The sequence below is a fragment of the Athene noctua genome, chromosome 10 (assembly GCF_965140245.1).
Source record: "Athene noctua chromosome 10, bAthNoc1.hap1.1, whole genome shotgun sequence".
Classification (NCBI taxonomy): Eukaryota; Metazoa; Chordata; class Aves; order Strigiformes; family Strigidae; genus Athene; species Athene noctua.
Genome location: NC_134046.1, coordinates 6,214,829 through 6,241,408, shown reverse-complemented (window position 1 = coordinate 6,241,408; position 26,580 = coordinate 6,214,829). Strand labels below are relative to the sequence as shown.

Here is a 26,580-nt window from a genome sequence, read left to right as displayed (position 1 = left end):
ACCTAGTCCATGCTGCTAGCAGTGCTAGTCAAAGAAATCTGAAAAAAAAAAAATCAACTTTTCTAAGTTTGAAAAAATAGCATAAAATATACAAGAAAATTCAGGTAGAAGAGATTCACATTTAAAGGAAGCAAAGGTGGGGATGGCAACCAAGTGACAAACTGCGGCCAGTCTTACAATCACCACTGCCCCAGAGGCTGCAGGTAAGAGTGAAGAAATTGCATTTTTCTGTCTTTCCTTGTATGTTCCTCATGTTTTGTCTTGGAAAATGCAGCAGATCTCTTAGCACTGACAGCTCCAACCTTTTTCAGCTTCTATGTTTCCAATCCAAAAGGAGAGAGGATACCTTTCTCATGCCATCTAAAACCCTGTCAGATACAGAAAACAGAACATGTGGTATTGCAAAAGCTTGATTCTTAGTTTAAATTACCAATATCTTAAAGGCGTCTTTGTTTTCTAACATTTATCCTTAATAAACTATTATAAAGACTTTAAACGTTGGCTGCTGTGGAATTAAACCAACAGGGGGTCTGTGCACAGCCCCTGAATCATATCTAACCTTCCAGTTCTGTATAATGAAAGGGTCATTTTATCACTTTTGATGCTTAGCTCTAGTTGTTCTATGAAAATTACAGTTCTCTTCTTCAGCCTCATTGTACAGCCTATCAAGACTAATTGCTCCAGAGACAGAGGTGATTGCTTCATCTCTTTAGCATTCTCTTCTGTCCCAATGATGGGCATTTTTTTTTCTCTATAGAAAAATAAAACGTATTTTGTTGAAGGCTGTTGGAAAATCACATCTCAAGGAGCTAGTCTTAAATTCACTAGAAAACCTTCTTCTCCTGCACAGTCATGCTTTGAAAATCATATTGAAAAATGGGGAGAGGCAGAAAAGACCAAGAAGAGCAGTCTGGGCTTGAAAGACAATTTTCCAGAGGGGCTTTCCAGACCTGATCTAATGGATCTTTCCAACATGCCTCCTCTTCCCAAAGAGACAATTGATGGCTGACTCAGAGAAAGCATTTCTGCCAGGGGAACAGTGTTGAGGTGAGACAGTTCTCCCATCTATCAGGCAAAGGTGCAGAAATTCAACCCAACCCAGGAGTCATTAGCAGTTGAAGGAGCTCAGCCCACATGGTAAATTCTCCCATTGTTTGACCTCCTCAAATCGGGAACTCTTCAAATCAAATCTTTTTAAGAAACACATGGGAATTCATCCAGAAGTTGCTAACCTTAGTAGTTGTTGGTCATTTAGTGGGAGGGGATGGGTCCCTTTGCAGTACAGATTCCTGGAGGCAGCTCTCCAGCTTGCATTGTGCAGGAGGAAGGAGCCAATGGCCAAAAGTGGTGCCTGTCCGTCTCACTCCAGTATTTTCCAAGTATTTTTGCCGGTGCTGGAGTAATCCAGGCAATCGGAATTGTAGCTTTCCAAAAGCAGATTTAGTTGACAAGTTTCTGACCTCTCTGTGCAATAGCGAGATGAAGAATGCTAAGAAGTTATTTTTGGCCTTCACAGAAGAGTCTAAGCTTCCACTTCAAAGTTGGCTTAATTTTTCAGCTATTTTATATTACCAAACATAAGGCACAGTTTTTGAAAAATCAAAATCAGAAGAGAATAGTGTTTTGACCTAAACCATATGCTTTTTATTCTTTATTTCCTGGGGGGGTGGTGTGTGTGTGTGTGTGTGTGTTTGGTTTGTTTGTTCCAATTAAAAAAAAAAAAAAAAACCAAACAAAAAACAACCCCAAAAAAACCCAACAAAAAAAAAAACCCAAGAAACCAAACCTATGAAATTTTCCATAAAATGATTTGTGCCTCTCTCTAGGTATAAATATTACTTCTGAAGTGTTTGGAGACATGATCTGTTGACTATAAGTACAGGGAGATCTGGTGATGGGACCGTTTTATGCCAAGTGAAGGTAGAAATGCATTTCTCTTTTGTGAAGATGATTCAGGTCCTTCAAGACAGTGGCTAGATAAGAAGTGTGGTGGCTGAGGCCATGCACATCAATCCATTTCCACCAGAAAACCTTCAGTTCTGCTGGAAGAGCCCAAATGGTTTCCAGGTTACATCTCCTCGCAGGTTTGGGCACATGCGTAGCTTTAGTGCTCCTGCTCAATCCGAGCTGCCAGCAGCAATACCAGGCTGCAGCTACTTAAACATTTGTTGGTAGTCAGTGTCTCCATCTCTGAGGAGACAGCGTGAGGAGAAGAGCAAGAAGTCTGGAGTAATCCTTCAATATAAACCCCTTTGTATGCAGGGCAGAGGGTACAGGGGGAGGCAGGGCTCTCTGTATTTTCTCCTTTAAAATCATTACTTGGCTCCATTCATATGCTTATAATTTCTTCATCCCTCTTTAATCTGTGACTACATTTCAGATGAGCAATTAAATTAATCAGGTCTTCGCTGCATTGTCCTTTACTAATCCATCCTCTCTGGCTTGCTGACCTTTCTCTTTGAAGCTATTCACCGCTTACTGCCTGCCTTCCCCCATCCCCACGCAGAAAGGAGTATTTGCTGTGAAATGCTTTAATTGCTCCCGCTCACGGTAGCAGGGAAGCGGGGATGGATGCCTGCAAACCGACTGGCAAGAACAAACGTGTCCAGGTTAGCCTCTGTGACTGGCAAATACAAGCGGGGGCTTATTTGCTCCCAAGTCTCTCTAATCCTCTGGCAGGCGTGAGTGCAGCTGCCTGCAGCAAAGGATGTGAGCAGGTACCAGATGCTGCCAGGGGCTGGAGCTCTGGCTTCATGCATGGCTTGGGCTCCCCACATGAAGTTGTCTCAGCTGCAGGTCTCAGGTTTGCCCAGCCCTTTGGAGCAGGGGCCAGATTTGCGGTGTTGGGAGCACGCAACTGTGCACTTGCCCCTAAGGCTGGCACCTTGCCGGAGCTCAGCTAGAACAAACACAAACCCGCTGGTGGCAATCTAGCCCTGCTTGGGAAAACGCAGCTACAGATAAAATGGACCCGCATTAGCTGAACCGGCAAATAACTGAGCTCTGAAATAATAAACCGCATATGGCGCAGGCCAAGCTGCTGACAGGAGGCATCGTTCAGCAGTTGCCACAGAGGTTTTCTTCCTGGCAGCGGCAGGGAATAACACGGTGAGTCTAACTAAGCCTTGCCTTGTGAGAGCAGAAGCCAGTGAGTGGCCTTTCTTCTGAGCGCTGGGGCTCAGCTGATGAAAGACTTTGCTGTCTTCCTGCCTCCTTCACTGCTCTCTTCCCAGGGGATCCCTGAGCATACCAGGTCTCTTCAAATCCAGGTGTCCTGGGGGACAATCCACCCGGGTCCGTGGCACAGGTGATCTGAGGAAACCTCAGCCAAGGGTGTTGCAGCAGACCACGCTGCTGACTCCCGTTTGAGCTGCTGACCCCTTCCAGGTGGGACAAATGGAGAGGTGATGCCCTTCAGACACATTTTTTAGAGCTATTCCTAAATTCTACTGACTGAATTGCACAAAGTGGGGCGCCCTAAAGTCCTTCCAGCAGCTCTTGTCAACGTCTACATCTTCATCCTGCTCTATGTGGAAAAGGCAGCGGGTGTGCCTTTGTGCCAGTGCGTGGCTCACCTGGAATAACCCACAAGAGCTGCACGCCCGTCCCGGGAGACGCTGCCTTCCTTAGGTGCCTGAGATCATCTGATTATATCCTTCTCTTCATCAGCTTTCCTCCACGCTGTGCAAGTGCTATGTGAAGTTTTCCAGATACGACTTGCTTTGAGATTTCACTAGAGGCATTTTCCCATTTGATCATTCCTAGTGGCCTGGGCCTTTCAAGAGCCTAAATGTACAGAAGCATTTAACTTGGGAGTATTGGAAGCTTTCAGACAGCAGGTAGATCCTGGGCTGTTTGCTTTGGCCAAAGAACTAGTATCTCCAGCAGGTAAAAATAGCACAAATGTAAAACCTGACAACATTGATGGCCAGAAGAGAAAACCCTTTCTGGCATCTCAGGGACTACAGACATATTTTTCTGAATTTTCCCTTAGAGCAGCTACCTAACTTAAGCCTAATTTGAGCTACCACCCCACCACAGCCACCGGCAGTCTGTCTCACTCCCCTACTTAGCAGCAGGCTTCAGTCTTGTGGAATGGTAAGAAAAAGGCTATTTTCTTTTCTCCCAATGAGAAGAGACAATAAATCAGCTTAAAAAACAAACAAACAAACAAACAAACAAACAAAAAAAAAACACAAAAAAAAACCCCGAATAAAAGGACCTTTCTACCTATGGGATGGCAAATGCATGATTAATATGTGGGACTGAACAACGTATGTGATGCTTCCAGTGCCATTGCAAGCAAAGGGCAGGATGGCTTCACTCCTGACAGCTCTCCTCCTGCCTTGGCTGCTGATGCTTGCCTCCCTGTAAATTATCCCAAATAAGTTTGTTTTTTTTTTTTTATCATCAGGAATGGTCCTGAAAAGTAAAAGTAGCATGGAAAGAGTGTGAGTTCACAGCACAAAGCAAATAATTCTGCTGGATTGCAAGAGAGCTCAAGGGAGCTGGGGAGGGGGGGGGTGTGTGTGGGGATAACAGAAAATTACTTGTTGCTATAGCGCAAGGAGGTTTTGTGCAAATTGGCAGAGCCCCACTTGATTGCTTTGTTTAGCCTCAAATTGAGAAGCATTAAGGAACAGCACGAACCAGGATCATCTGCCACCCACCTCTCCTCAAAGAGAGGCCAGGTATTGCTGCACCTGGGGAATCTTGAGTTTGACAGCAAAGCAATCCAGTTCTGGGAAAAGCTGCAGCACTGTCATTTCAGGGAGTAGGAGCCCACAGTGACGAGGAGAGGGCTGGAAGAGGAGCAGGAGGGAGGGGAGCAGGGCGGCTGCCGGGGGAGCCCAGGGTCCCTCCAGCACCTCAGCAGTTTGAGAGGGTCTAGACCTTTTTTTTTTTTTAGGGGGTGGTGGTGGGGTAAGCTTTATGTATCCACTTGGCTCTGCGTTTCATAGCAGGTGCTCCTCTCCACGGAGTGGGACTGCGCTGCAAGTTTTTATTGGTGTGGACTTCAACTCCCAAATGCTATTTACGGGAAAATTGAAGACTGCCTTCAAAATTAACAATAGATGGCTATAAATCTTAAGCAGTTACCTAGCAACTAACACAATAAAATCTTAAGGTTAAAAGGAGAAGGGTTATTTGGAGATACCTTGGGGAGCACATAATGGCCATTTGCATTCCTGGGTGGGAGAACAAAAAAAATATTTCTTGGGATATTTACAAATTACTGTATTGATGAAGGAAAAAAGGTGAAATTACTCAGTGCGGTTTTAATCAAAATACCTCAGAACTGACAAATCTAACAAAAAAAATAGTAGTCAAATAGCTGTGATAAAGAGCACTCGGAAAATGTATGGCGATCTGCAGAAATGATGGAAGGGTTTTGTTAAGTTGCTAAGCCGACTTTGTTACTGGTTCTGACATCTGAAGTGTGTGTACTGCAGACTAACAGTGTAATGAATGTTCAGAGTGAATTTGACCGGTATGTGCCTGATGGAATATGCCCTAGAAAAACCTACGCAGTGCAAAAAAAATTTAAAACTGAAGTAACATTGCATGATTCATCCCGGCCTGGGTTCCTGTTATGCACAGCACAGATTGAAATTCCATATCCCCACCTCAAACTAGGGTTTATCCACAGCCTTTTCTGCCTGCAGTAATTGCAAATCTTGAAGCCAGAATGAGCGGAAACACTGAATTGTTTCCCTCCTAAAACACCCTCATGGGGTCACGTTTACCCAGGAAGGAGGAGGCTTGGTGTAAAAGATATCAGTAAAATAGATGCCTGGTCCCTAGCACACTCCTTCAGCAGCTGTGGCACTTAGAGGCATTTTTAAAGATTTTCTTTTGTTGTTAAAAGGCTTCAGACAATAACTGCCTAATAACTGACAGACATTTATTACCTTCAGGGTGCTAGATGGCAACAGGATTCATGTGGAGTTGTAATTCACCTGCACAGGCTGCTGGCAGGAGGAACCGCAAGGGGACTGACTCGGTTCGTAAGAGACAAATTCACCTTGACATTGCAGAGGGGAGACATGTAGGGGTCCAGCAGACAAAATAAGAGCTGCTTTCTGCCTTACTCCAGCGTTTTCTGTTGGTGGTACTGCTGCCCCGCTGCTGATGGTCAGGGCTGGACCATAGGAGGCTCAGGGCTGTCAGAGATGATGGAGGGATGCTAAGAGTTTTCTGCAAGTATTCTGGAGGTGATTTCCCAACATGAGACACAGTTTTCAGGGGAAGAGAAGAGCTGGGGGCACTTTCCTGGAAGGACTAGCAAACTTTCCTGGCTCCATACACAGAAGTGTTGTGTCTGCCAGCAAACTCCCATCCAGAAGTGCCAGGTCGGAGATGCAGGCAGAGGCTCCACAGTGGCACAAGTTGTCCCATATTTCCCATCCCCTGGTTGCAGCTACTGCTACAGACCTACAGCTCCTCTTCCTGGGTGGTAAGAACTGCCCGCTGGGCTTGGACACAAGTGACTTCACTGCTTATTGCTCAAGTTGGTGTCCCAAGTCCCAAAGGGGACAGAGGTCACCGGGAGAGCAGAGCCCTAATGGCATCTCCTTTCCTCCCCATGCAGTGGTGGGGCATTTGCTACAAGGTGACAGCAGAGCTCCGAGGTTGGGCACGTACCCTGGGACTGGGCAAGCAGGACAGCTCTGAGGCAATATGGGTTTCTTCTTTCCACCTGCTGCTGCCAGAGGATGAATTTGGTTGAAGTGGTGCATTTATCTGACCCGGAAGCATAGCACAATGTGCACGTCAGACTAAGATGCTCTGCAGGGCTCGTGACCAGAGGTGCTGAGCCCCGAGGGCTAATGCAGTCTGGGTATGCTGCGGCCACTGCAGCCCCTGCCCTGCATCCAGGGCTGCTTTCCTGCACGGAGCCCCTGCACCACCCACCCTGTGACTGAAAGCTAACACAGGAGCTGCATTTTACCTTTCCCTCAGCTCTATGATTTTAATCATAAATATTTCTGCAGTAACAGGTACAACAGGGAGCAGGAAAAGAAGAGCATCCCTGTCATTTCCCTCCTCTCAGCCACCCATAACCTCAAAAGGGAAAGGGGTCCATCTCACAGGGCATGAATGGAGCAAAGTGGGTTTTAAACTGGTTTAGTCATGAGAAGGGCTGGAAGAAGTGTCATCTCTAGGCAGGTTTGGTTGAAACAGAAATGGGAGGGGAAGATGACGTATGGAACAATTTAGGTGACAGCAGAAACAATAATTTGTCAGACAAACTGTCTGGCATATATTACCCATGTGTCTCTGTTTCTGAGCCTATTTGACAGCAGTATCTGACACCCCCCACCTCCAAGCTGAGTCTGTCTCCTCTCAGGAGAAATATCTGCATTTTTATAAAAAAAAATTGCGAAAACCCCTTTCAAAAGTACCTCTCGTGGTAGGACAGGTAGGGCTGGAGTGTGTTGCTGTCCCCTGCCTGCCCAGCCATGCCAAGATGTGTGCATCATCCCCTTTGAACATAGTGAGAACAAGGGAGTGGGAGTTTATTTCCTGAGAGATCTTTACTCTTGGCAGCTTTTCTGGGGGAGGAAAGAGAAGAGCCAGTGAGATAATGTCTCCCCTCCCTTTTCCAAATACATCCCAGAGACGATGTTCTGGCTTGGCTGTTTCCTTATGTAGATGCAGAATCCGAGCATCCCTAAAATGTAGATTGACTCCTCCTGACTAGCCCTTCATTTGTCCTGGATGTCTTGGGTCAGAGGGAAACTGCTGTCCCCGTGAGATATTCACATGCCTAGGAGTCACTAAGGGCCTGACTCTGCTGGAGTCTTTGGTACCTGAATATTTTTATGGCTCTGGGTGTACGTGATTTTCCCAGATTCCCCTCCAGGGCAGAAGCAGTGAGCACCCCTCTTATCTTCATCTTCCGCACTCCCAGGCTCAGCACTCATCTTCCCTCTCCTTTGAAACACGCTGGCGCAAGCCTCGATGCTCAGAGCCTTCCCTGACTTTTGTCTGCAGTATCTACTGCAATGAGGCTGGAGGATACAGGCTGTACAGGATGGCAGGCAAGTTTGGTGGCCTCACGGACAGCTTGGGATAGAGGGAGGGGACCAATTTGCCTTGTTTTAAAAAGCGATTTAGGACCTGCCTCTTCATTAGAAGACTGGAGCCGTGATTCAGCACAGCCACACCTCCAAGGAATTTGCCCTCCAACTTTGACTTACTTTTGCTGTTTTAAACTTATAGCAGATGTCCTCACCAGCCCTGTTATTGAGGGCACACAGCATCTCTTGCAACAGCAAAGCAATTAAAAAGGATTTGCAGGTCACCTTTAAAGCATTTCCCACAGCACGTTGAATCTTGTTATAAGTCCTGTATCCAATAATGCTTTTATTTCGGCAGTTTTTAATTGGAGTTTTAAATATTCTGAATCTTATGCAAGACACCCAAAGTGCTGGAGATTTTCAGGCCCTCTCTTGCACAAAGCTCCTACCCTGAAATCCCTCTGACCTTCAGTAGAGGTAACAGTAACTCAGCACCCCTGATATTACTGTATCCAACATTAGATACGGCTTATAGGTAGGGATGTTTTAATATGAGGTCAAACTCCAGTCTGCAACCAGTTGCCCACCATGTGGTGAAAAGTGTATTTTAAGAGATCGTCTCCTCCCTCGAGAGTTTGTAACATATTCGTGCACCACTGTATGAGCTGGAAACTGGGAGAGAAACCGAGAAGGAAAATGATGAGGAAATTTAGCAGAAGGAGCAACGGAGGGAAGCTGGAGGGTTTTGGAAAAGTAAAAATAGCAACCACTCTAAAACACACCAGGGAGGGATGTTGATATTTTCCCATTGACATGAAGAAAGGTTGCAAAAAAGAAATTTTTCTCCACAATAAAATTCCCTGGGTTTGTTTGTTTGTTGTTTGGCTTTGATTTGGTTTTATTTTTTAAGAAAGCCCAGCATTTATGAGAAGAAAGAGTGAAAATCTCCCCGGAACTTTGTTCCTGAGACTCTTCAAAAGGCAACCACAGAGCTCCCGGCCTCATTTAAGTCTCCTAGAGAGGAAGATACAAGTGAAAAATTGACAAAAATGAGAACTGATTAAATGAAAAAAAAAAATTATCAAAGCATTGCAGTTTTGACCAGCTGTGAGGCAGCAAGGCAAAGGAACAAAGAGCCAGGGAAGGAGGGGAAGGAGATGGCAGGATCTGCCAACAACCACGACCATGGGATGCTGTGAAATGCTAATGGCGAAGCTGCTCCATCCGACTGGGGACAAGTTTCTGAGGGCCCTCGTGCTCCGCGGAGCGTGTTTGCCGCTCCCCCTTCTCCCTGTGTTGTGTTTTGTTCTGCCTTGCGCCGGATGTGCCGTCTGATCGCAAACCCCCAGGGGTACGGGCTGGTTGTTGGGGATCCCTCTGTAGCGCATTGTGTGTGTGATGAGAGCAGATCGATGTGTGGGCTGCCCCACGGCTCCCAGCCCCATGGCTACCAGCCCTGCTGGCCCACGGGGAGCTCCGGGAGCAGGGGGAGCTCTGGGGGTGTAGCAGGTGCTTTGTGCCCCAGCCTGGCACCTCGGGCTGCAAACACACTTCACATGAGTTGGTTTCTCCTGCACCCTGCTCGTGTTTGTAGACTAAATCTGTTCTCCATGAGGAGGGGAACAGAAGCCCAGCAGGAACGCAGCTCTTTGCCCCCTGACTTTGCCTGTGCCAGCAAAACCCCTCGGCATGGGCGGCAACGTGCTCAGAGCTGTAACTTCAGTGCTGCAGAATTCCATCTCTGCTCTTCAGGAGCTCAGGTTTGTTATTAACACCCATGTTCTGGAGCATAACCACCGCCCTGCACTCGCCGGGCAGAGCTGGCCGAGCGCTGTGCTCCCGAGGTCGGCGGGACAACCGCCAGCGCCAGGAAGGGCCCGGGGAGGGTTGTTAACTCTGAAGCGGAGTGATGACAGCAGGCGCTGCGCTGCAGAGGGGCGCTGGGAGCCGCCGGCCCGGGGCGAGCCGGGGCGGGGGGGTGTCCGGGCTCTCCCGGGGCGGTGCCTGCCGGGCCGAGGGGCGGGGTGAAGGGGCGGGAGCGCGGCGCGGCGGAGGGGCGGCCGCCGGGGGGGGGCGGGCCGGGGCGGCCGCTGCCGCGCACTCGGGCTGGGCTACGCTCGGCTCCGCGGAGCGCGGCGCGGCGCTGCCATGTTCGGCCGCGGCTCCCGCAAGCGGCTCTCCGGCCGGTCGGTGAGTGCCGGGAGGTTGGGGGGGGGTTTATCCCTTCGCCCCCCGCCCTGTCCCGTCCCGCGGGGTGCGCGCTCCCGCCCCGCTCCAACCTGTGGCTCCGTCCCGCCGCTCGCTCCGGCTGCGCCCCCGGTGCGGTGCGTGTCTGTGTCCCGTCCCGTCCCCCCCCCCCCCCCCCCCCCCGCGCCCCTTTCTCCGGGCGTGTCCCCCCTCCATCCCCGCCGTGCTCCCTCCCCTGCCCCTTCTCCCAGCCGTTCGGGTGCCCCTTTCCCACAAGCACCCCCTTTCCCTCGGGCGTCCCCCCCAAGCCCTAGGTGCGTGTTCCCTGCCCCCGAGGCACCCCCCCGTGTCCCGCAGCTGGGGGGGTCGGGGCTGATTCTGCGGTTTGTTGCAGCTGACGGCGTCGGGGGAGCCGGAGCGGGGCCAGCCCTGCACCACCTGCGGGGACCAGTGTCCCGGCTTCGCCCTGCACAAGTGGAGGTAAGGCCCGGTGAGACGCCCTGTCCCCCCACCGCCTCGTCCCCCATCGCCCCGACCCCCCCCTCTCCCCCCGAGGTCAGCAGGACCCCGCTGGGTCTCCCTCTGGGTCTCCCTTCGCAGGGTTTTGTGGCTCCCTCCCAACTCCGTGCGCATCCGAGGCGCAGACGTGGCTTTTCGGGGAGCGCTTGCGTTAGTCTTCAACACGTTGCCCGCTCTGGCTGGTGGTTCTCAAGACACGGGTGGGTTCCCCAGCCCCGCCGAGCAGCACGGCGGTGTGCCCGTGCCGCTGGTGTGGGGTGCAGCCCGATCCAGAGCCGGGACTGGGGTAACTGGTTTGCTAATTACCACCTCGCAGCCCGTCCGCTCCCCGCTGCGGTCAGGGGCCCGTCTTGCTGCCCCGGGTTGTGCCGGGGGCTGAAGCCGCCCTTGCCTGGCAGGGACAGCCTGGGCAAGCTGGGCTGGGCTGGGCTGGGCAGGGGGACCAGGGCTGAAGGGATTCGAGGTGGGTTGCACCAAACCGCTGCATGAAACTCCTGCCTCCCCCTGTGGCCCCGTTGGGGTTTATCCCCTCTCAGTGATGCCAAGCAGAGATGTAGCAGTTGAAAAGGATGGGGGGGGTGTAGGAATGAACAAGTATTTTTGGCTGTTTGTGTTGCGTCGCTACAAAACTGACAGTGCTGGTGCCTGCGAGGCACGGCGAGCCCTGACCTCGTGCTGGATCAGCCCCTTCTCCCCTCCCCACGTTGTGCTGCCTGGAAATGAGTTCTTGCTCATGGGCGATCTGGGACTTGGCGATATTAAATCTGGGCTGTGGGCTCTGGGAGCCGGTGCATGGATTTAATAGGCCAGGGAGCTCTTGGCGACCTTTTAACCTTATTTTATAGGGTATACCCTTTTCTCCAGCATCTGCCACGCTTGGCACTCCTCCTGCTTCTGCCCTACTTCTCAGAGCTGCGTCTCAGCAGATTAAAGCGCTGGTTCAGAGTGAGGAGGGGGATTGATTTATTCCCATGAGTTGTATCTTAAGCTTCAGCTTTGTAAACCATCATTCCCAGTGGTATTCGCTCCAGGGTGCGGTGGGACCGGTCTGTGGGCTGAGGTCTGCCCCAAGGGATGCGCGGTGGCCGGTGGGGCTGGCTGTGGTCCTCCAGCTCCATCGGTGCTTGTGGCACGACCAAGAGCATCGTGTCCTGCCTCAGACCTTCAGAAGGTGAAGGTGCACCTTCCTCCCGGGCTGCTGGAGCTGCGGTCTCCTGACACCCTCCCAATGATCTGAATCTACCACGTGTGCATTAATAGATTTATGAGGTCACCCCTGAGTTGTCTTCTTTTCAGGGCTTATAAATGCATCCCAGAGCTGTCCCAGGTTTCCTTGTGTTATTGCAGAGGTGCTTTATAATGCTTAAAAGAGTCAAGGCGAGCTTTCAAATGTAGGATAAGAAGAAAAGCCATGGTCACCAAAACTATTTATCCGCTGCTCCGAGAATTTATGAGGTGCTGTAGTTTGTGTGTCGTTATGTCAGAGGGTGCAACTATCCAGTGGATTTTGAAGAATTAAGTGGATTTTGATAGCATCCCACCAAAGGCCAAACGGCCCAGCCGAAGCGACACTCAGATACTCGGGGAGTGTCAGATGAGAGCGGTGTTGTGGCTCTGCTCAGGTTGTGCCCTCTGCGCCAGCACGCTGTGCTGCTTGTGCCAGGTCCTGCAAAACCCCACATGCAGGACGAGGTGGAGCAGGAGGCTCCAGCCTGCCAGGACCACCCATTGCTGTCTCCTGGATGCCCTTTTCTGAGGGACTCCAGACACGGGCAAGGATTTTGGCTAAAACCGTGAGGACTGTTCCAGGAGCCTTTTCTCCGGAAGGAAGGGGTTACCTCCGCCGGGGCAGGAGAAGGATGGGGGCCCTTTGGGTACGGGTGGGATCAGCCCCTGGAGACACATCTTGTGTGCTACAATGCCAAGTTAGACCTTACACCAAGTTACCTTACGCCAGGGACTGGACAAGCCAAGAGCCCTCCTGCACGCATTCACATTTAATTGCCTTAATATAAGAGTAATTAGGCAATTAAAACAAATAAAGGCAGCCTATTTGCCAGAACACAATAGAGGGAAGCACATTCATTTTTTATTAGCCAGTGGTCTATTAATGCCAGGGACATGTAAGCAGGCAAATTATTAGTAGTTTTGTAGGTCAAAAACATGCTCAGGAACCTGTGCCCGATGCGCGGGAGGGAGGGTAGCCGGCTCCTGCCGGGGATGCTCACCGACCCTTTAACGTGCAGAATGAGATTGGAAGAAAACAAGGGTTTGCAAGGAGATCGACAGATTAAGGAAACAAACCCAGATCAATTAGCCACTAGAGATTTGTAAGACTTTTTATAATCCTTTAATAGCAGAGTTTTGCTGATAAATGTAAATTACTTTTTTTTTTTTTTTTTTTCTTCAAAGATGGGAACTGGTGATGTGCTTTAGGGAGAAGGAAAAAAAATGTATGAGCTTGCAGGCAGTGAAACCATTGCCGATACAGGCATTGTCAGATACGCAGTTATGCAGGACTGTATCTTCTAGTTACCTGTGATTTTAGGTATGATCTGTGCAGCTACTCCATCAAGCAGGCAAATTGCTTTGTTAGATGACGAAGATTCCTGTGCCTGTACGTTCCCATAAAAGCCACTTCTCTCAGATGGGGAGATGGCTTCGAGTGTTGGTTGAATTTATCATTCCTGGAAGCGCATGCATACTTCCTGAGCCAGGGAAACCACTTGAAAATAAATTGTGTTCTGCAGAACTGTTTTCAGAATAAAACCAGTCTCTGTACTGTAGGTCATGTGCAAAAAGATGAAAGGGGATTGGGAAGTAATTAAAAAATGTCCCTGGTTTTAGAGTTTGTTTTTGAATCTTCTTAATTTTACTCTGAAATTATAATCTCAAATTCAAGGTAGTGGGTGAATTCTCCTGTAACAGTGTTGGCGTATTTAATACTATTTTGGTGGAAGCAAGGAATTGAAAACACCCCGTGTTATAGACAGTTAAACCGGAGCCCACTGCCTGCGTCTTACCCCCTTGAAGCTCTCAGACCTCCTGCGTGCCACAGACCTCTTGTAAGGCAGAAATTCAATTTTCAGTTTTAAATCATTTAGCCCCAAAGAGGAGAAAGTAAGTGGCTTGTCTGAAAACACTGAAGATTGAATTCCATCATCCTTGGGCGTGAAGTCTGCAAGGACGCGGCTGTCAAACTATAACCAGTATCACCCCCAATTTCTCATGGCATGAACAGCAAAATGACTCCTTCTCTAATCGCATCGCTTTCTTTTATGGTAGGTTGTCAGTAAAGTACGTAAGGGCTGAAAAGTTCATCTGTGTGGGCTGCGATCTGGAGGATGGAAATTGGGTGTACATAACCAAATCCTCATTAATACAGGTCGATACTTGAAAGGTGGCTTTGTGTGGAAAAAGTGAAATCAAATTCAATAAAAATCTCCCAACTCCTTAGGAGCCCCGTTGCTGTTTTCTAATCAGATCTGCATTACATTAAACTGTGTGCCATTCAGCCTGTTAACAAGCTTTGGCATTAAATAAAGCTGTCACTGGAGTTTGGTGAATGAATAGCCATTAGCAGTGTCTTTTGCATAATGTCTTGCAGAGAAAAGCCTTCGAGGGAGGTGGTCCGGGAGGAGGGAAGGGAATTTATAACCTAGTCCTGGTGCAATTAGTGTGAATATGCAAACCTTAAAGGTGACAAATGGTTGGCAGCTCCAGGAAGGGAGCGAGTGGCTTTTGCTGCTGTTAAGCCTACTGTGAAGAACTAATTTTGGATTTACTCTGGGCGAAGTAAAATTACAGCCTTAGTACTGTATTTAAAATAGCGGATCCTTCGTGTTGGGAGATTGGCATGTGTTTAGCACACAGAGGCATGGTTTGTTTGCTCCTTGAGAAAGGCTTGCAAAAAACCCGATACTCTTGCAAATCAACAGACCTTGCTGTTCCCTGCTCTCTACCTTCTCCTCCATAAACACCAGCTAAAACCATAGATGCAGGACACCTAAATCTCAAGACAGTGTTTGAGCTCTGGTTTGAGGAGGGGGGGATGTACCACCTGGTTTGCAAAGCCTGCAGAGGCAGTGGAGTGCGGCTGATTTCAGAGGGAAGGCATTCAGATGCTGTGGCAGATAAGATAATTTTAAAAATAGTGTCTGAAAACCTTTGGAGAAGTCTTTGTTGCCATAGTTATTCTTCTAGTTTGCAGAAGCATTTAAATAACAGTAATAAACATGACATAAAGACAAAGACTGGTTTAGTGGGGTTTTAGTTTCAGTGTGAGATTGTTTTACATTTTTTCTTGCTTGTGCCAATGTAATCTTTGTCCCTTGAAATCACGTTTTGGTGGGGAAGAGATCTGTTTTTCTTCATGCACTGCTGTCACACATCATGGTCTTAATATCAGCGGCGTGTGTTTGTACAGCACATAGTGCCTGGCCCTTGCCTTCCAAGGCAAATTTATGTGTCTGTTGACTTAATCGGTAATATTCCATATTAACAAGTGAAGTTTTGGTGCACGCGATTGTTTTGAGCATTTATTTGTTTCCATAACTCAGCATCTCACTGTAATCTACTGTGGCCGGTTCTTCATGAGTCCAGTCTCATCTGACCTCGTTGCATTTGGGAGCACCTGCAATGAGAAACTTTTCAGCTTCTCAGGAGAGACCACCTGGAGGTCCCAGATGATACAGCATCAGCCCAAAGAGTTGTGATTGACCACTGGATCACAAAAACCTATGGACAAGGATAAATAGAGATGTATGTCATGAGATGGTGACCTGGTAAATGAGGTGGTTGACCAGAAGCCCAGAGATGTTTGAGGTTGCTGGGTGATCGTGGATAGGTCGCTTTGCAACTCCCGTCTCTGCCTTGTTGACTGTAGGCAGGGAGTTGCTAGTGGCAGTGGATGTTTGTTTTCTTCGTGTGTTTGTCCAGTGCTCTGGACGTTATCTGCTCATGTGTGGTGAGGAATGAGAAACTCTCCATGTGTTTGCAGTGTCAGTCTGCGTTTGCCTGGTGCTGGCCCTGCCCGCAGGAGGGACATCCCAGCAGGCTCGTGTGTGCATCCTCCTGGGGGCACATTTGGGTCTCCAGTTTGATGCCTAGAGCCTCATCCAGAGAGCAGAAACAATAATATTTGTAATGCAGCACGTGAACGAATAACACTGAATTCTGCAGCATTTGTTTCTACTTTCAAAAAAAAAAAAAAAAAGTACAGATTATTGCTTCCATATGTTTTCAGCATTTTTCATAGGTTATGTATCTTTCACACACACGCTCCCAGCTTTTCCCTTTCATGAATAACATGCTTTGTGCCTCTCTCTCCTTTAGGATTCAGATATTCCACACTTCCTTGCATGTTTATTTGATAGGCTTTGGAGATGTGAGAATAGCAATACCTTATCTTGAATGGGTTTATGCTCGCATCGCTGCTGTGGCAAACTGTGCTGGGCCCAGTGGGTCTTATCAGTTCTGTGATGGGAAACCTGCTGAAACAGGCAAAACTCAGCTGGTGCGGTCCATCCCAGTGCCATCCATCCTGGTGCGCTGGAGGTGAGTCCCTGAGAGACTGCAGAGAGGCCAAGAGGACTCCTGTCCCCAGGGGACCTGTGCCTGTCCCCAGGGGTGGGCAGGGACTGGTCTCCTGAGGGGGCTGCCATTCTGGTGGAGGGGATGCAAAAACCTTCAGAGGTGGGTGTTCTCTGCCGATTTTTAAAGCATTTCACAATAGGGTTGGTATCGCTAGCTTGTATTTTTGTTTAGTTGGGGTTTTTTTCTTGTCGTAAGCGCTTCAGAAAGGAGAAGTCATTCTCTGCCAGGTTACTGATTTACAAAGTCACTGTCCTTCAGCCTCTGTGCCCAGGGATGGGCGGCTGCTGTGCGCACTGAAGCTCAGCTCGGGAGGATGCTGGAGCAGGCACTTTGCTTGGCATAAGTGACTTCATCTGTTCTATTTACGCACACCTGTAAGATTAAGCACTTGTGTAAGCGTTTGAAAAATCAGGGTTTACTTTTTCTTGAGTTTTCAACCCCTGTGGCCGTAGGGAAAGAGCAGGGAAACTAGTGGTGACTTGTGCTGCTGCCATGGTTCCCACAGCGTCTCTGCTAAGGGGCAGCCGGGCCATCAGCATGGGAGTTTGGGTGGGTTGTACTGTAGGGATCAGCTTTGTCCTGCCCCGGGACAATCTTATCTTTTCATAAATGTCAAACACACAGTTGCTTTTAAGGAACTCCCGACAACTTTTTGGCCTGTCCCTTCCACGTCTTCGTGCCCGGCTGCTGAAACAGCACTGGAAACAGCCGAGACCGATAAGGTATCCTGTTTGTGTTGGCTGTGAGACACGATATCCACTTTAACAGAGCATTACAATATTGGAGGCAGTGTTGTCCCTGGCGAAAAGCCTAAAATAAATTCTTTAATTTTTTGTATGCGATGTACAAAAGAGCAGGTGAGGTATGTACTTGTTTCCGGGCAAGCCCGGGGAGCCTGTTTGAAGTCCTTTACAAGCCACTCAGGATTGTGTTGCAAGAACTCAAAGGAGTTTGAGACACTTCTTGATTAAATTTCAGTTAAACACAGAGCCCTAGTCTGCAGCTGCTGTAACTGGAGTTGCTCTGCAGCCGGGCTCTGCCCTGCTCCATCGCAGCTAAGCTGCCGGCAAAAGCCGAAAAAGCAGAATTTCTCCCAGAGAAAGGCCAGTGTGGGTATGTTTTCTGTCTGTTTTGAAGCAGCCTTGTGCAATTTTAGTTTTATGAATGGGGTGAAAAACCACTAATAAGCTGTTGTGGGTTTTGGGCTGGTTTGGGAGGGGGTTACTCTGTTTCTGGAGTAATTGTGAATGACACTGATGATCAAGGGGGCAGAGCAGACAACCACTGGATTCTGACTTTACCTGATATTTTACTCGTAGACTAAACAAATCTTTTTATAAGTTGGTGGGGTTTTTTTGCGCTAAGTTTTTGGAAAAATGACTACAGCTGCTTCTTGGTATGTGAAGAGTGAAATGTTATCTGCCTGGTACAAGTGAGTGGGGTTTGCCATCCCGGAGCCAAACCGGAGGCAGGCTTTCCCCGTGCCTCGGCAGTGGGACTGTGCTGCCAGCCACCAGCAAAGCTCAGCTCCTTTGTGGAGCCTTTGGAGATGGATTGCCCAAGACAGACCTGTGTAACTCAGCGAGATGGATTGACTTGCAGCGGGGATCTCCTTCAAGCAGACAGCTCTCAGTGCTGGAGGCTGAGGTTATGGATTTCGGTGCTGTGTAGGGTGTGATTTAGTGGGTGATGGTGAACTGATTTAACAGCTCAGTGCTGCTGGATGCAGAAGGTCCTGTGCTCCCTGTGCATCCCCCCAAACCCAGGGTAGTGGGGTAAATCAGTCGCTAAAGCCTTTGCTGAGGTGGTGAGAGGAAGGAGGTGGGAGATGAAGGGTCACGTCAGTCCCATGGCACACAAAGTCGGGCTGTCATCCCTGCCCTTGGCATCCCCATCTGCTCACTGAGTTTTGCTGGCCTGCCTCAGCCTCCTTAGTCCTCCTTGTTGGCTCCACGGGAGCACAGAGTCTGCTCTCCCCGCAGGATGCGTCCCACCGACCCCCCGGAGAGCACAGAGCCCCGGTGGTGCTGTGTGCGGCACGTGTTCAGTAGGGAGGGAAAGCTCCTACTCCTTTAATAGAGGGTTTGCAACAGGCCTTTGTCACGAGCACGGTGCGATGTGAAAGAAAAAGTTCCCCAGCCACCAATTTGGAAAGAAATTTGAATTGGGTGGATGAAGGCTGGTACCCGAGATCCTCAGCTGAAGGGGGCTGGGGCGCAGCTATTTGGCTGACACCCACCAAGCTCTGCCCTTCTTGCTGTACAGGGCTGTTCAGTGCTTTCAAGAGTTTTTCTTAGGTTTTGTTCCCTTTCTGTTTGCCTTGAAAAAGTCAATCTGTAGTCTTTTTTTTTTTTTCAAAGACATTCTTCCCTCCACCCAGTAATCCATCCTTATTACACCAGTGAGTCACTCTTCAAATAATCAATTGCGTTTTCATTGTCTGGCTTGTAAGTCTATCACCGAGCTTAAGTACAACCGATAGTATCAGCTGAGACCTTTGGCAGATGGTTTTGCAATTCGTGATGCTCATTTGGATATTTGCTTTTTTCTCCAATGAATAATCTCCCAGCCGTGGCCAGGGAAAGCCGGGCTGGGGACTCTTACCCGCACGCGCAGCATCTCTGCGGTCACTATCTAATGTCAGAGGAATTTGTAACATTAGCAGAATTGTCTGATGCGAGGAAAACTAATTTCAGGGTAAGCCTCGCAAGCATGGCTGTAAAGAGCCTTTTTGTCGTGGGTTGTCATGTCCTCGCAGGCTGCAGGCATGCATCAGTGCAGCCCTGAGGCAGCTGATGGCCAGAGCCTTTCTTGGGTTCACCGATGCTAGAGCCAAGAGGCATATATAAAACTCGGGGTGCTTCTCTCTGCTGCTGGAGAGGCCGTTTCATCCCCTGTGTGTGGCTCTTTGCTCTCTGCAGGGCCCTGATGCCAGAGCTTAACACTTCAAGAGCTAAGTATTACAATTATTATTCTTACCGTGGAGGGAGGCACTTTGTACTCAGCCAGCGCAGGAAATATTTCATCCCCTATCAATTGCCCTCGTGCAGATGCTGCTGCTGCGGTGATAAAAGACATAATGGCTGCTCTTGCTGATAAGGAGAGTATATAAATATAATTATTGAAATCCCTAGGCAGAGCCTGTGGATGGATGGAGGAGAGTCCCTCTCCCTGCAAGGGATTTCTCTTGCTCCGGAGCCCATCGGGGAGAGCAGGACCACTCGTCCCAGGGCGCTCCCCGCTGGCTGCAGCTCCTGGCAGCTGAAATGGGAGCTGCTTGGACACAGCTGTGAGCAATTAGTAAAAAGATGTCTTTTTTTTTTTTTCCCCCCCCCCTCAGTCTCCCCCTTCCACTTTTTCTCCTCCTCTTCTTCTTGAAACCAAGCCATGGGCCCTGGGGGGGCCAGAAGGAAGGCCCCAGGCAGCTTGGGTTTGGGATGCTCCTGGGTCAGCTCGGAGGCACCCAGTGCTCCACGTGGTCGCACCCTGGTAGTGGGGTGCAGGTCTAAGGATCCAACCCAACCTTGCAGGAAGCGTTCTGCAGCCATGGAGCCAGATATTATTTAGATCAAGCCAACAAAAAAAATATTTCCATGGCAGCAGTAACCATAGGAAACCTCCCCAGCGTGTCTTGGGTGGTTCCTGTTTCCTTGCCTTCAGCTGTTTGCTTTGCAAGCAGAGCAGGGGTTGCAAGTGTTCCGTGCCCGTGGTGCCATCAGGAGTGGCTGGTGAGCCGGGCTGTCCCCTCCACTGGCTGTCCCCAGGGCCTTGGCAGTCACGCTCCAGGATGCTTCACTGCTCCTGGTATTCTCTTGCACTCTAGTTGGTGAAAAGATGCTTTCAGAGGATGCTTTAGACGCCTTAAAGTCTCAAAGCCACCTTTTTACCTTGTGTCAGCTCACAAATGCATGTTTGATCCTTAAATACCCAAGGCATGAAAGTGAATTGACTCCCAGGGTCCAATTCTTCTTCTTTTCTATAGCGTCTTAGAAAGATTGCTTTTATATTCCCTCTGGCTCTGTGAGTGATGCTTGGCCTTCAACCAAGATGGGGAATCTAGGACAAGAATCCCTAAGAATAGCAAGATGAAAAGTTATAAAAAATACCAACATTTTGTTGGAAAAAAAAATGCTGGTAAAAGATTTCATTTAAAAAAATAAACTGGAATATTTTTGATCAGCTTCATGTGGACACATTTACAGGAGGGCGTAAGAGGAGGCTTGTTTTCCTGGGTACTGCCTCCTCTAGGAAATCCAAGCTGTGGAGTGAATACAAATGCTGAAATGAAGAGGTTTTTGGAGTGAGTCACTGGAAGGGATGGGGAAACCAGTTGTGCCGGTGTGGCTGTGCTGGTCGGCAACCAGCTCATCAACTGACGGGGACAGGGTGGCTGCATGGGAGCACCTGGGGGCCTGGGCATCGCTCGCTGGGGAGTGCACCCATGGGTGCTCTGACCCCGCCAACCCCCTCACACCCTCCGAGGGCCGTGTGGAGGTGTACCCACCTACCTTTGCGGAGCAGATGGGCCCCGCTTGTGGAGCCAAGGTGTTGCACAGAGACAGGTTAAAAAAAGACATCTCCTTCTGCAGGAGCGTGGAACAGAGGGGAAAAAATACATGATGATGGCAGTAACTGGGGTTTTGAGGTTCACATACCACGCAGCACTGCTCCCTCCTCCCCAGGCCTTCAGGTGCTCATCGTGGCAGGGTTTGCTCCGTGGGGGAAGACCTGGTTGGTCTTTGACCCATCTGCCTTGGGTTGAGGTGGACCCTTTTTCAGAGATGCTGCTGGGCTTGTCTTGTAACCTGCCCCGGCTCTTTGCGGATGATTTAATCCCTGTTTTTTGCAAAACACCCGACACTCCATAGTCAGGCTTTTGCTTAAGATTATGCAACATTTGAAGAAGTGGCAGTGGGGATGGGACGAGGCTGATTCCCTTTCTCTTCTCACCTGTCAAACAAATGGGAAAGCTCATCATGGAGCTGTGTCTGTGCCATATTAAATCTGCATTCAGTGCCGTAAAGGCTACTTGCTGGAAGTGCAGCTCCTTTAAATGTCAGATTTGAGGAGAGCTGGGACGTGAGAAGACAATAAAAGTTAATATTCTTAAGTCGGTTTTGTGAAGTGTAGCTTGGATTTTTAATATCAAGTGCATAATTTATTACAAGATGTAGCGGTTTCAAATACATATATTTGAATATGTTTTAATATTATCTTTCCTTCCAGTAGCAGGAACAATGCTGCTTTACAAAAGAAAAATGATTTTGTGCTGCTGTGTGATAGTTTTCAGCTTGTACCTCTAATAGATGTGCGATTTGCTGAAGTGTGAAGGCTATCTGATAAATGCCGGAATAATAAAGCTCTATTGTTTGTTCTGATTTCCCTTTTCTATTTTCAAAGGTATAAATAAAACATTTTCACACTGTACCCCATGTAGTTCCAGCCCAGCCTACTTACTTTCTGCTGATGCAACCTATAGGAGACATGAATCTTTCAGTATGACAGAAGAAATCACGTGGCATTAGGATTGCATGTTGCGCTCAAAATGTTAAAACGTAATTTTAATAAATATTTTGTCCAAAGTAAAGTTATAAGTATTTTTAAAATAAATAAATAAATCTTCTTTTTAAACAAAGAAGCATTTGTATCCATGTACAGCAGAGGGCACTCGCCATCGCTGTGCTGGGAGGTTGGTGCTCAGGGCTGCCTGAAGGAAAAAAAAAAAATCCCTGTGTTTAAATTATGTTTTGTAGAAATGAAATCCTCTGTGTGTGTGTTTGCTTATATATGTATGCGAGTGTGTATATAAAAAGACGCAGGGTGGCATATGTATAAAAATAATCCCAGCACATAATATAAAACTTAAATATTCGTAGTGGTTGCTGAAGTTGGATGGAGCGCATGTTGTGTTGATTAATGCTCAGCCTGGTGTTACGCTAAGCTTCGGAGGGGATTGCAGCATGCTGAGAGGGGAAAATGAAGAGGCCCTGACTAGCAAAGGGTTGCAATCTTTATCTTCCTTGCAAAGACGCAGGGTCTGGAGACATCTTGAGACGCTGGGAACTACCCCAAACCAAGGAAGGGTCTTGAAAGACAGATAATATCAGGGTACGTGGAATTATGAGTCCTTCCTCCTAGAAAAGAAGTGGCACATCTGAGGGCTGGGTGGTTCTGTGCTGGAGTTTGCAGTGCTGTGGTCTCACTCCAGGTAGCACCAAGGCTGGTGGAGTTGCAGGGCTCTTAGGAAAGTCCTTGTGATGATTCTCATCCCCTCCTTTAGAAGTTATCAGCTGTTTAAGGAAACTTGAAGTAGTTTGATGGATGGAGCAGGCAGCAGCCCTGACCCCAGGGCTGAGGTGGCAGGGCTGGATGTTGGCTGGAGGGAGTATGGCTGGTTGGAAGATGACATGCCTCCTTGCTAGTGAGGGATCCCATCCTGCAGGTACGGAGATGTGCTCTTCATTATCCAGAGCCAGGCCTGGAGATTTGGGCCTCGCCTCGTGTAATAAGGTTTTTCCAACAGAAATGGACTTTTTTCTTTTTTTTTTTTTTTCCCCCTGTAGCTTATTGCACAGATGCTACCAAGAGATGTTTCTCATTGAACTCTTAATGCACCTTGTATTTCGTTTAAGAGGGCATAAAGAACCCCAGTGTCTGTGCTCAGCTTTTGGCTTTGCTGTGGCACTGTTAAAATATTCAGGGCAGCTGGATTTTGTGCCATGCTTTGGGCAATGTGTTTCCTGATGAAACTGTTAAGATGCCATGCTGAATTTTCAGATATCAGTCATTAATTCGAGAGGAATTCATATTTCCTGTCTCTTCCAGCAAGCTGCTTGGATCGGGCTTCATCTAAATCTCTCAAAGCAATACTCCCACAAGGGGGCTGGAAGTGTCAACACTGTTGTATAAAATATGGGGCTAGGAACAAGAGTGAGAGGGCATGTGGTTCAAGATAACCAGTTTATGCCAAATAAACAGCCGGGTGTATATTGCTACTGGGCATCTGTGGACTGCAATGATCAGAGAAACATGGAAATGTTGGAGGGGCCTTACAATTATGGGTGCTAATTGGAGATGAAGTGGATTTGGGTGGTAGGGAGCAAGCCAAGATTACAATAGTACGTATTTTTAAAATAACCCCTGCTATTTGGGAGGGCAGCAGTGCTTCTTGTTGGCTTAAAACAGCCTCCCCACAGGATTATCCCAAGCAGCGTTCACCTTTGCCTGGTTGTTTCACAAGAGCTTGGTACAGCTAAGACATGAAATATGTGAATAATTTCAAGTGAACAAGCTGGCCTGCGTGCTGTAAAGCACCTTCTCGCTAGGGTACAAACGCTGTTCTATTGATGTGCCTGGATAATTGCTTTTCTGGCGCTGGGCTCGGGGAAGGGGTGTTTCGTCCCATTAAGGCGATTCCTGCGTTGCACATTTTGAAGCTGGGAGAACAGCCTGATGCTGCCACCACCAGTTAGATGCTCCTGCCTGGGCTGGTGGGCTGGGAGGTACTGGGAGAACGCTACTGGGAATGAACTCTTGCAGCTCTGGGATTGGGACCAAAAGCAAAAGCAAGTTGCAACACCACAGCCTGGACTGCAGGACCTTGGTTCTGCCCCACGGGCTCCAGGGTTTTGGGCAGGAGCAGATGTGCAGAGCCAGACACATTTCTGCTCAGGCTGCTTGGCTTTTCCTCTCTTGTAAGGCTTCACTGGTCTTTTTTCAGCGCTGACCGTGCAGCAAAACACTGGACTTAGCACACTGACTGCTTCAGGCACCCAGCTCCTTGGGAAATGATGCTTATGAAATATTTTGCAGGAGCTTGTCGTCGTTAAAGGAGATTTGGCAACGTGTAGCTCAAAAGGCTGCGCTTGCGGGCAGCCCAGCCGTGTGCTGGAGACCAACGAGCCTTAGGACTCACCTTAGCCAATGTCAATAGAAATGAAACTACTTAAATACACAGTTAAAATATGTTGTTATGTTAGCATGTGGACCTCCTTGCAAGATTGCTCTTTAACTGTATCCATTAAAGGACCCCCCATGGAAGAGATGTAGGAGGCTGGTAAAAAAAAAAAAAAAATATTCCCAGTCTTAACCGCTTGTTTGCTGCCAAGTGGATTTTGGGCTGAGGTGAAAGGCACCTTTAGAGTATTTCTATCTGTGACTCCAGGCAGTAAGAAGAAACGGGTTAAAAAGATGCTGTGTGCTTCCTTTCAGGTGATGAAATCCAGCTGCCCTGTCTGCTGGCTTTTCTCTTCCGTGCTTTCACGCACAGTGCCCAAGCCATGGTAGCAGTGAGGGTTTTTACCGATGGCTAACACGTCGTTATGGTTCAGATCGGCCGTTTTCCTGGGCTTTTCCAGATGATCCGGGAACTTGAGTAGTTCATAAAAGGAGCGAGTAGCCAAATGGACCAATAAAAGGAGTTTGTGGAAAGGCCTAATATATTTTATGAAGAAAGAAATGGATCCTCTAACGTGAGGGTTGTGTCTTGTAAAATTTTGCAGGGCTGCTAGTGCTGTTAAACACTGGCTTTCTGCTCCAGCCGCTTGCTTTGAGCACACACAGTAACTATCTAAACTTTCTTTTTGGCCTGAGCTCCTTCAGTTCTGGGGTGAAATCCTGGCCCTGGGGAAGTCATTGGGAGACAGGCCATGAATTTCCCAGGGACCTGGAAAGTGATCCTCAGTGTGAGACCTGTGATGACAGCCTTCGAATAAAAACTGTCTGGCTTTTGCGGGGCATTTTAGGCAAGGTAAAATACAGCTTTACATCTTCTTAATGCTTTTCAGTGGCAACAACTGCAGCTAGAAACCCCAAATTTGGCCTGACCTGGGAAATGCCTTTGTGCAATCCAGGAAGAGTTAAGCTCTCTGGATGCGAGCGATGGATGAGTTTGCAGCAGCGGGATGGTGCATGCACATGTGGTGGTTCAAACCATGGTAACCCAACGAGTGAAATTTCAGCCCAGCACAGAGGGCAGGCACAAGCCTGATCAATGATTCAACCCCCCCCCCCCCAAGCTGTTGAAAAGGGCTTGAAGTGGGCTGTGGCACAGGGAGCTCGGGTGCCCTGCCAGCTCGGGTGGATTTCATGCTGCAGGGATCTCATCTCCACCTTGAAGCCTGTAGGATGGGAAGGCAGCAAACGAGGCACAGCATCTTTGGAGCCTGAACCCCTTCATATCATTGAAGGGAGAGGCAGGGAGTTGCAGGAAAGCAGAAAAGGGAGATCTTGCTACCAATTCAACATTTTATACGTCTGTGCACAGGAGTGTCTGCAGCTTTGACCTCGATGCTACCCAACCTGTGAGATTTTTAACTAAATCTTTTTAGTATTCTCCTTGTGCGGTTTGAATTTATTCTGATGGACTGCAGAGATATGGTGGTGTTCAAGCTAAGCCTGAATTTCTGAGCTGATAAAAATTTGATACCATTCTTCTATCTTGGCCCCAAAGGGCAAAGCTGCAGAGCTCAGCTAATCTTATGACATCCCTGTCTTTTTGATCTGACAGTTCCTGAGGATGGTTTATGCTGCACCCAGACTTTAAAATGGAACAAATTCCCAATTTCCAACGTGCAATTAAAATCTGGCTTCAAATCCCATCTCTCTGCTCCTAAATACTGAACAGGGACAGATTTTGGACTTTGTCCCCTCTGTGAAATGACCGCAGAGATGATGCATGCTGGTGCATAGCCATTCACTGAGCCAGGGATGGGGTAACCCTGACGGCAACCAACTCTTTAAGAGAAGGGTCCAGATTTTAAAGACATGGCATTACATTTCCCAATCGCTGGACGTCTTTATGGTCAAGGGATGTTACCTTTGGAGATGGCTTGGTCACTCCCAGCTCCAGGGAGCTGAGCTCCCTCCTCGCTGGGGATGCTCAGCTCCCGTTTGCCTTCACTGAGGCACAGTGATGTCCCCTCTCCTGGATAGTGATGCTCAAAAAAACTGGCTGTGAGGCTGGATGAAGCACTGTGCCGACCACCATGCTTTTGGCTACCGGGCCCCTTCCTTCAACCTTTCTCCAAGGAAAAGGTTGGTTTTTACTGCTGAAGTTTGGCTGCTGCTCTCGCTTTCCCCATGGACACTTTTTGAGGGGATTGATGGTTGGTTTTGGCAGGAGCTGTTTTATTTCTTGCTTGTGAATGTAGTGATCTCAGCTGTCTGCGGGTCTGCATGAGGCTCAGTATTAGAGCTGCTTTGATGTCTGCACTGATACATCTTAAGGCAGCTCAGGATGATTTTATGCGGTAGC

General features: G+C 48.5%; 1 protein-coding gene across 1 annotated transcript in view; it reads left to right on the top strand.

The window, feature by feature from the left end:
- The first annotated feature begins 10,172 nt into the window (after positions 1-10,172).
- Positions 10,173-26,580, top strand: part of PRICKLE2 (prickle planar cell polarity protein 2) — a 108,825-nt gene continuing 92,417 nt past the window's right edge. Inside the window, exons 1-2 of the mRNA XM_074914311.1 lie at positions 10,173-10,214; positions 10,606-10,691. Coding sequence (XP_074770412.1) covers positions 10,173-10,214; positions 10,606-10,691 — 128 coding nt within the window. The remainder of the gene's footprint in view (positions 10,215-10,605; positions 10,692-26,580) is intronic.